We start from the raw sequence: 11075 nt of genomic DNA on the forward strand, positions 1-11075 counted from the left end.
CATGTACTCTTTTAGATGTATCTATTAGTTGACTAGTTAGGACAACTTTGTATATACTAGATACAATTTGTACACTGTACATATAAGAAAAGAAATACATATTATAATTTCTCTCTCTACGATCTTCTATCTCTTACTCTGCATTTCCTCTCTTCTTCTTACTAGACCTTGCCTCCATTTTCATGGCAGATCTAGGTTAGTTTTGACAATTGGCCCATTATAAAAAGTGTTAAAGAATGGAAACAAGCCTATTTACAAGGAAATGTTGTATGCTGATTACATTAGCCATTTCTTTGGCAAAAGTCACGATGGGAAGGCCACTATATTGAATTTGCAAAGATATAGGCAAAAATATTCTACCTTGATTGTAATTCTAATTAATGGGTCCTTATGTTTGCAAAATACATTTCTTACTACATCATGAAATTCTTAAATGCACTGCTCGTGTAATCAACAGCGGAGCCAAGAATTTATATAATGTGATTCAAAAATGTCACACCTCTAAATTTGGACTTATGATCTAAAACAATTTTTGAAACCCTTTGCCACTTTATTAGAACTTTTCATTATGTCAAGGAAAAAACTAATATATAACCAATAAAATTCAGTTTTTGCAATTAAAGTAAAATTCTCAAGAGATTACACCGAAAGGAGCTTAATTGATACAATGAGCCAAACTGTTGGAGATCTCGAGGATCTTACTTGAATAACAAATAATGCAAATTATAAATTAAAAAGAGAACACAGCAAGAGAAGCTGACCCTTTGGGGAAGCACACATAAGATTTTGGGAGAGAAAATAGAAATCCTCCAAATAGGAGGATGAAACAACAACAACAACAACAATATGCCCAGTATAATCCCACCAATGGGGTCTGGAGAGGGTAGTGTATACGCAAACCTTACTCCTACCTAGAGAGGTAGAGAGACTGGTTCCGATAGACCCTCGGCTTAAATAGAAGGATGAAAAGGATCTAAAAATCAAGGAAATGGTGAAGATTGATTGAAGTGAATGGTTTAATCAATATTAGTAGTAGGTTGTTGGGGGAGGTGAAGCATAGGTGGCAGATTGCTCGTATTTTACAGGTGGTGGAGGTGAGGCATAGACGGGAGTTTGCTTATAGTAGTTCGTTGGTAGCGGAGGTGAGTAGTATGATGACGAGTTTTCATAAGTCTTTGGTAGAGATGGTAAGTTATAAGTTATAGGTGATTACTCGTAGTATTTTGGTGGAGGTGGAGGAGATTTGTCGGAAGGTGTAGATTCTTTGTAGTATGTTAGTGGTGGAGATTTATAATTCATTGGAGATTGCTCATAGTATTTTGGTGGTGGTGGTAGAGAATTGTATGACGATGGTTGCTCATAGTATTTTGGTGAAGGTGGAGGAGATCTGTAAGAAGATTGTGATTGCTCGTAGTATTTTGTTGGGGGTGGGTGTGACTTGTAATAAGGTGATTGCCCATACTATGTTGGAGGAGGTGGAGGTGACTTGTAATACGAAAGTGATTTCTCATAATAAGTTAGTGGTGATGGAGACTTATAGTAAACTGGGGACTTGTAATATTTTGGTGGTGGCAGTGACTTATAATATTTTGCGGGAGCTGGCGATTTGTAGTATTTTGCTGGGGATAGTGACTTGTAATACATTGCAGGTGATGGCACTTTGTAGTACTTTGTAGGTGATGGCGACTTGTAGTAGTACTTTGAAGGAGCTGGCGACTTGTAGTATTTTGTAGGAGCTGGCGACTTGTAGTATTTTGCGGGAGCTGACGATTTATAGTATTTTGTTGGGGATGATGACTTGTAATACTTTGCAGGTGATGGCGCTTTGTAGTACTTTGTACATGATGGCGACTTGTAGTAGTTATTTGAAGGAGCTGGCGATTTGTAGTATTTTGCTCGGGATGGTTACTTGTAATACATTGTAGGTGATGGCACTTTGTAGTACTTTGAAGAAGCTGGCAAATTATAGTAGTTCTTTGAAGGTGTTGGTGACTTGTAGTAGTTCTTTGAAGGAGCTGGCGACTTGTAGTATTTTACGGGAGCTGGCGATTTGTAGTATTTTGCGGGAGCTGGCGCCTTGTAGTAATTTGCGGGAGCTGACGACTTGTAATATTTTATGGGAACTGGAGATTTGTAGTATTTTGCGGGAGCTGTGACTTGTTGTAGTGCTTTGCAATAGCAGGTGACTTATAGTAAGGAGTAGGTACTGGGTACTTGGGTGAAGATGGTGATTTGTAATACTTCTTAGAGTTGTAAGAAGGAGAAGGAGAAGCATACCCATAAGAGTAATCAGCAACAACAGCGCTAGCTATAAAGCAAATTGCCAAAGCAGTTGCAAGTAAAGGCAATTGCCCCATCTTCCCTATGCTTGTCGTTTTGCTTTTGCAGCCAACAATACTTGGAGAAAGAATGAAAAGAACTTAAACTTGACTTGCATATTGAGTAGGGAGCTCTGGTTTTTATATGGCAACCTAATATTATCGCTTTATGTTTGTGTTATTGATACCCACTAAGAATATAGCTAAGTCAAAATATGGGCTTGATCTTTTCTATAATTAGTGGTAGGCATTTTCTCCAAGACTTGTCTTGCATAGTTGAGTAGGGAACGTTGGTCTTAACATTTATAAAGAATAAAGAATAGGCGAGTATTTAGTGGTTATCTCTTTTTAATTTAGAGATAAATATTAAAAATGGAGAAAACAATAAGGATGCCATACCACGACTTGCATCCCACTAGCGAATAATTAAGTTGACTTGTACAAATAATTACGGTATATTGAATATGAAGTTCAAAAAGAATTAGGGAAACCAAGCGAATACACACAAAAGATTATCCCTTAAGTGGTCGTTTGGTTCAGTTATGAAATATCCCATGGTAATATAATTCTGGGATATTCTATGGATTATCTATCCCGCCTCTGATAGGGATAGCTAATACCATCATTTTGGTATTTATTCTATATTGGTATTAATTTATACCCACAATCAAATATAAAATAACTCTAATCCCAAATTCTATATGGAGATTAATATCTTTATCCCAATATATAACCAAACGACCCCTAAATGTATCGGTATGAGAATCACATACAACCTGGGATTGGACTAGGCACATATAAAACGGTTTGAGCCAGATGTGGGAGAGTCTTGTCTCGTAAAGTTTGCCAAGCGCCCGCATGTTAAAATGCATCAATGCCCAAGTATCAGAGGCAGATACAGGATTTAAATTTTATGGGTTAAATTTTTACGATTCTAGCATTGAACCCTTAAAAGTTATAGGTTCATATCTATTATTTGTTGCAATTTTAGTAAATGTTTACTCATAAATTTCTACTCCGTACTGGGTTCAGATGAACTAGATACCAGCGCTCTATATCTGCCCCTGTGCCCAACGCACGAGGCTCGTCCAATTGATTTTGTGCAATCTGAGTGTAATTAGTTGTGTAAATCCAGAAATTCCTTAACTAAGCTGTCTATATTGACCATAAATCAGAAGTGAGAACATTGCAAGCTTAGTCTTTAAAACGTCACGTGATCTCTTCTTTTATGTTAAAGTTTTAACGGGCAGAGTTACCTAATATCTATACTAGTTGAAGAACCAATATCTATACTAGTCGTAGAAAGCATCACAGGTTCTGTTAAACTTACCCCGACACCCACTTATTATCGAGAGAGAACTTCAAATAATTAGTAAGAAAATGTTTCGTGATTCATTTTATGCTAATGTTTGACAATTATATTTATTTAATTAGAGTTTTATAAGCTTAACGTATTTTTAGCAATTTTTTAATTTTTCTACTATTTGCAGATTTATAAATTAGTAAAATTTAAAGATTTATAGGGCTTGCTCACCATGTCTGGAGCTTACACTTCGGTTTGTGCCCCCGTCCTTCAATACACTACGTCGACCTTAAAACTTTAACTTTTGCCATTTTTGTGCTTTTCAATTTTTATTTAAATCTTTTGGAAACCATGAAAAGAGATTAAAAATTTCTTGAAATTTTAGAATAGAACGGTTATAAACCATTCTCTGGAAAACTATCTCAAGAGACAAAGAAGACGACAGAATTGAAAAATAGAATGCAAAGAATCCGATATAATGAGCAGAATTGATGGAGATCTCAAGGATCTTATTTAAATCAAACAATAAATAATACAAATATTAAAACAAAAGAAAATGGAACACACACTAAGCAAACCCGATCATTTCGGGAAGCATACATCAAATTTCGGCTGAGGAAATGGAATTGCTAAATATAAGAGGACAAAAAGGAATAATAAGCCATGGAAATGCGAAAATGATTGAACAGTTAAAATTAGTAGTAGGTTGGCGGAGGAGATGCTGATGGGGGCGGAGGTGAAGCATAGGTAGCGGATTGCTCGTACTTCTCAGGTGGTGGAGGTGAGGCATAGGTGGGAGTTTGCTTATAATAGTTTGCGGGTGGTGGAGGTGAGTAATAAGATGGTGATTTTTCATAGGTTTTTGGTAGAGATGGCAAGTTGTAAGTTATAGGCGATTGCTCGTAGTATTTTGGCGGAGGTGGAGGTGATTTATAGGAAGGTGTAGATTCTTTGTAGTATGGTGGAGGTGGAGATTTGTAAGAAGATGGTGATTGCTCGTAGTATTTTGGTGGGGGTGGAGGTGACTTGTAATAAGGTGACTGTTCATAGTATTTTGGAGGAGGTGACTGTTCATAGTATTTTGGAGGAGGTGGAGGTGACTTGTAATACGAAGGTGATTTCTCATAATAAGTTGGTGGTGGTGGAGACTTGTAGTAAACTGGGGACTTGTAATATTTTGGTGGTGGCGGTGACTTATAGTATTTAGAAGGAGCAGACGATTTGTAATATTTTGCTGGGGATGGTGATTTGTAGTACTTTGCAGGCGATGGCGATTTGTAGTAGTTCTTTAAAGGAACTGGTGACTTGTAGTAGTTCTTTGAAGGAGCCGGCGACTTGTAGTATTTTGCGGGAACTGGCGACTTGTAGTATTTTGTGGGAGCTGGCGATTTGTAGTATTTTGCGGGAGCTGGTGCCTTGTAGTATTTTGCGGGAGCTGGCGACTTGTAGTATTTTGCGGGAGCTGGCGATTTGTAGTATTTTGCGGGAGATGGTGCCTTGTAGTATTTTGCAGGAGCTGGCGACTTGTAATATTTTGCAGGAGGTGGCGCCTTATAGTATTTTACGGGAGCAGGCGCTTTGTAGTATTTTGCGGGTGATGGCGACTTGTAGTAGTTCTTTGAAGGAGTTGGCGATTTGTAGTAGTTCTTTGAAGGAGCTGGTGATTTGTAGTATTTTGTAGGAGCTGGTGCCTTGTAGTATTTTACTGGAGCTGGAGACTTGTAGTATTTTGCGGGAGCTGGTGACTTGTAGTAGTGTTTTGCAATAACAGGTGACTTATAGTAAGGAGTAGGTACTAGGTACTTTGGTGGAGATTGTGTTTTGTAATACTTCTTGGAGTTGTAAGAAGGTGAGGGAGAAGCATACCCATAAGAGTAATCAGCAACAACAGTGCTGGCTACAAAGCAAATTGCCAAAGCAGTTACAAGTAAAGGCAATTGCCCCATCTTCCCTATGCTTGTCGTTTTGCTTTTGCAGCCAACAATACTTGGAGAAAGAATGAAAAGAACTTAAACTTGACTTGCATATTGAGTAGGGAGTTCTGGCTTTTATATAGGAACATAATATTATAATTTTAGGTATGTGTTATTGGCGCCCACTAAGATTATAGCTAAGTCAAAATATAGGCTCGATCTTTTCTATAATTAGTGGCAGGCATTTTCTCCAAGACTTGTCTTGCATAGTTGAGTAGGGAACGTTGGTCTTAACATTTATGTAACTGCTACATGGTTAGCCACTAAGATCATAGCAAAGTCCAAATAAAGAATAGGCGAGTATTTAGTGGTTAGCTCTTTTTAATTTAGAGATAAATATTAAAAAGGGAGAAAACAATAAGGATACCATGCCACGACTTGCATTCCATTAGCGAATAATTAAGTTGACTTGTACAAATAATTTCGGTATATCGAATATGAAGTTCAAAAATAATTAGGGAAAACCAGCGAATACACACAACGGATTATACCTTAAGTGGTCGTTTAGTTCAGTTATGAAATATCCCATGGTATTATAATTTTGGGATATTCCATGGGTTATCTATTCTGTATCAGTGGATAGCTAATACTATCATTTTGGTACTAACTCTATATCGGTATTAGTTTGTATCCACAATCAAATATGAGATAACTCTAATCCCATATTTTATACGCGGATTCATATCTTTATCCCGATAACCAAACGACCTCTAAATGTATCGGTATGAGAATCATGTACAACCTAGGATTGGACTAGGCACTCGTATAACGGTTTGAGCCAGATGTGGCCAGGAGAGTCTTGTCTCGTAAAATTTGAGCTTCAAGCGCCCGCATGTACCCTTAAAATACATTCAATGCCCAACGCATGAGGCTCGTCCAATTGATTTTGTGCAGTCGCGTGTAATTAGTTGTGTCAATCCAAAAAAATCCATAACTAATAAGCTATCTATATTGACCATAAATCAGAAGTGAGAACATTGCAAGCTTAGTCTTTTAAAAACATCATATGATCTCTTCTTTTCTGTTAAAGCCTTAGTGGGCAGAGTTACTCAATATTTAAGTTCAATAGTTCGGTTCGGCTGGTTATTTTATTATATATATACCATACCAATTTTTCCGTTATTCTAGTAAAATTAGACTTTCAAAATCATCCCAATCATCTCGATTTCTCTTCAGTATCAGTACGGTTCGGTTACTTTTCGGATTGTTCTTCAAATTTCATGTAAGGGTCGCTAATAAAAATTAGAACGCGAAACATACGTACTTACTGTCATGGGCGGCTCAAGCCGTGCCCCGTGACCCCTTGGACGTGCCCCGTGATCCCTTGGACGCACCCCGTGGCGTCCTGGCAAGTCTCCCAGCGCCACGGTCGGCCCCGTGGTCTCGGCAGGTCCAAGTGATAAGCGCACATGTGCCTCTGTCGCCCCACCGATTGCCATCGCCAGCGCCCAGACAACGCCCCGCGCGCAGACCCTGATGCTAAAGATAAAGTTGCTGTCAACGGACTTATTTCTACCATGTAGAAGACTAAGTCATTTTTATTGTAAATATAGAGTAGTTTTACTTCATTTACTTTCAGTGTACTTCTACAACTTTTATAGGTCAAGTCATGTAATTTTGGTTTATTTTCTTTAAGCATTATTAGGGGGGATCAAGCAATCAAACTTTGTCACAAGCAAACAATTCTTTGTACTGGTGTCTCTTCCCCTCGGCACCGTGTTGCTTTTCTGTAATAGCTTTCATTAATGCAATCAAGCTTTCTTTCATTCTCAATTCTCTTTTTTGCTCTCTCAATTACTCTTGACATTGGTTTTTCCGTACGGCACTGATAATATTGTCTAGCGTACGGAGGGGACCTCAGTTGGCGGATAATAACTGCACTGACATCAGTTGTTTAGCCTTATTTCGTCCTTCCAAGGAATCTCAGGAAAGTACCATTTAATAGTTGGTATCAGAGCCTAGGCTCGACATCAGACGAGGGATCACATTGCAATTACCACCATTTCTTACCATGGTAAATCATGGGGATCGCATCGCAACCCTTGAGGAGACGATTGATGTATTACGGCCCATCGTGGAAATAGTGCATGATCTAAAGACCAACCTAGTGCAAAGGTCGGACGACCAAGACCGCAGAATGCTCCAAGCCGAAGTTGACATAGAAAACATCAGTCGCGACTCTGAAGGAGACCGGCAAACGGCAGCCACAGAGGCAGCCAAAGGTTTTGGTAAATTCGAGGGCCTCCAATAGGAGCGTGCCGAGGATTTAGCCCACAGGGCACAAGAGGCAGACATGGTGACTGCCATGCAACAAACTATAGACAACTTGACAGGCCAACTCAACGTTGTCAATGCTGCTTTACAAGGCCTGTTTCGAGGATGCAAAAACCAAATCGGGGGTGCTGTGAACCTCGCCTCCGTGGCACAAAAACTAAAAATTCCTGAGCCAAAGCCATACAGTAGAGCTCGGAATGCCAAAGAAGTGGAAAACTTCATTTTCGACATCGAATAGTACTTCCATGCCGTGGGGGACTAGAAGAAGCTAAGAAGGTAGCAACTGCTACCATGTATCTTCAGGGCGATGCTAAACTCTGGTGGCGGGTGAAGTACGAAGCCATAAAGGCCAATGAAGATGCCTTCGAGACATGAGCAGAACTGAAGGCAGCCATACACCTACAGTTCTTCCCCGAAAATGTTGAGTACAATGCAAGGAGAAAGCTACGGGAGCTCCGCCAGACCAAATCAGTGCGGGATTACGTGCAAGAATTCTCCGTGCTCATGCTGAACATATGTGACATGGGGGACAAAGACAATCTCTTCACCTTCCTGGAAGGTTTGAAACCTTATGCCCGTATGGAGCTGTAAAGACAAAGGGTAGACACTTTACCTAAGGCGATCCAAGCAGCGGAGTGCCTTGGAGACTATCAAGTGGAAGCTCGGAAGGATAGGCCTCAACAGCCTATCCGAGGAAGATATAAAGGGGGCTAGCCGAGAACTGGTGGCCCTAGCAGAAGTGGAGGAGATCGGAGTGCAACCAAATCTAAGGCTCCCTCCTCAGGCAGTACTAGCACTGTATCTAACAACAACGATTGGGGGAGGAAACCCCCTTCAGGATGCCATCATTGCGGCGGACAGTATTTGAATAATGAATGCCCATATGTGCAGATGAACGCCCATCAAGCTTTTGATGATGGGACTGATGACGACGCAGATGATGCGGACCAGACCGAACCAGTAGGTGCCTTCAATGCAATTATTGGATCTATTTCTGAGCCTTAGCGGGAACCAGTGCTGGTATCGGTAAAAAGAAGGATCCATGCCCGATCACCAAGAAAAGAAAGGAGAAGGCGAATGAGAGGACTCCTCTTAAATAATAGAGGACCTTAATGTTCGTCGAGATGAAGGTAAATGGCAAGCCCATTCGGGCGATGATAGAAACGGGTGCTACCCACAACTACTTATCCTCGACTCAGGTGGAGCGCCTTGGTCTAATGGTAGGAAAGGGCAGAGGTCGTGTCAAGGCTATCAACTCACCTCCTCAACCAGTGGGTAGAATATCCAAAGAAGTACAAGTGAAGTTTGGCCCTTATGAAGGAAAATTCAACATGCGCGTGGTGATCATAGATGACATCAAGTTGATATTAGGGTTGGAATTTCTGAGGCAAACCAACACCATACATGTAATAACCTGACCGGTCATTTTACATTCTAGAACCTCGTTCCCCTAAATAAGATTCCTCATATTTTCTTTTACTATTTTATGACTTGCGGGGATGGTTAGTTTGGGATTTGGAAGGGTTCGGGTTGAAATCGGAACACTTGGTTTCTAAAAGTTGGAAAATAGGGCCAAGTTTAACTTTGGTCAATGTTTTGAGTAAACGACCCTGGAACTGAGATTTGACGGTTCCAATAGGTTCGTATGATGATTTTGGAATTGGGTGTGTGTTCGGATTGGGTTTTGGATGACCCGGGAACGTTTTGGCACCTAATATTAATAGTTGGCAACTTGAAGGTTTAAAAAAATTTTAAATTTGGTTTGGAGTAGGTTTTGGTGTTATACAGGTCCGTTTGGGATTCCGAGTCTGAGAATAGATCTGTATGGTGATTTTAGACTTGCACTCAAAATTTGGTATCATTCCGAGTAGTTTAAGTACGATTCGGCGCATTCGGAGTAAGTTGGAAGAACTTGAAGTTCATAAGTTGATTTGATTTGGTTTGGGGTGTGATTCTTAGTTTTGATGTTGTTTATGAGTTCTGAGGGTTCGATTAGAGTTCGTTTTATGATTTCAATCTTGTTAGTATGTTGGGTGGGGGGGGGGGGGGGCTCGGGTGTTAATCGGACTAGACTCGGACCAAGTTTGGACTTAGGAGAAATGGCTGAAGCTTCCAGCTTCTGATGTAACCGCACATGCGCATGGCCAGCCATAGGTGCGAGCTCCCAGCAGTGAGCAAGAATCCGCAGAAGAGGTCCAACGAAGGCAGCTCAGAAATCGCAGGAGCGGAGAATTTGGGCGCACCTGCGGGCGCGCAGGTGCGATGGAGGAAGCCGCATGAGCATCCAAAGTTGCAGCGACGGTGCTAATTTTGGCTCAGCTAGAGAAAAACGCATCTGCGAGGATTTTTTTCACAGATGCGGGACCGTAGAAGCGGCCGTACCTCCGCAGGTGAGAAAATCTCTGAAGGCAGAACCTTCATTTAAGTCGGGGTTTGAGCATTTTTGACTCATTTCCATCATTCTTGGAATGTTTTTGGAATTTTTGGAGAGGGGTTTACACCTAGCATTTTGAGGTAAGTAATTCCTACCCAATGAAAGTTTAATACATAGATTATGGGTAGATTTTAACATGTAAATTTGTAAAGATTACGGGTTTAGGTGAAAAATCTAGGTTTTGATAAAAATAAAATTTTAACCACAAAAATGATTATGGAATGGGATGAAAATTGTATACTTGAGTTCTTAAGGTTATGGGTAACGATTTCCTTCAAATATTTTCGTAATCCGGGCACGTGGGCCCGAGGTGAAGTTTAGGAATCTTTCAATTTGGGTTGGGTAATTACTCTAATAATTAAATTATGAACTTTTGAGCTTGTATTGATTAAATTATATAACATTTGGCTAGTTTCAGATTTTTCGGCACCGAGTTGAGGCTTTAGAGCGAAATTGTGACCGGGAAATGAACTTTTGAGACGAGGTAAGTCTCTTGTCTAATCTTGTAAAAGGAAAATTTCCCCATAGGTGATGTAAATTACTATTTGCTTCTAATTGTGGGGGCTACGTACGTACGTACGAGGTGACGCGAGTATGTGCGTTGCTACTATTCATGCTATGTTCGGGTAGTTTAGGACTCAAATCATGAATTATTTGATATGTTTGCACAATACTTTTTAATTGAAGTGCTTAAATTATATCATGACTTGTTAGAGGAATGGTGAAGAATTTTTAATGAAATTTGTAGTATTTTGTGTATTAATCCTTAATAA

General features: G+C 40.0%; 1 protein-coding gene and 1 pseudogene across 1 annotated transcript; both read right to left on the reverse strand.

Moving 5' to 3' along the window:
- Positions 1–619: 619 nt before the first annotated feature.
- LOC104090313 (extensin-2-like) lies at positions 620–2437 on the reverse strand (annotated as a pseudogene).
- Positions 2438–4097: 1660 nt separating this feature from the next.
- LOC104090309 (extensin-2-like) lies at positions 4098–5629 on the reverse strand. Its single transcript, XM_033654579.2, has one exon. It carries the CDS (start codon positions 5565–5567, stop codon positions 4317–4319), a length of 1251 nt encoding a protein of 416 aa, XP_033510470.2. The 5' UTR covers positions 5568–5629; the 3' UTR covers positions 4098–4316.
- Between the last annotated feature and the right edge of the window lie 5446 nt (positions 5630–11075).

Source organism: Nicotiana tomentosiformis, chromosome 11 (genome assembly GCF_000390325.3).
Source record: "Nicotiana tomentosiformis chromosome 11, ASM39032v3, whole genome shotgun sequence".
NCBI lineage: Eukaryota > Viridiplantae > Streptophyta > Magnoliopsida > Solanales > Solanaceae > Nicotiana > Nicotiana tomentosiformis.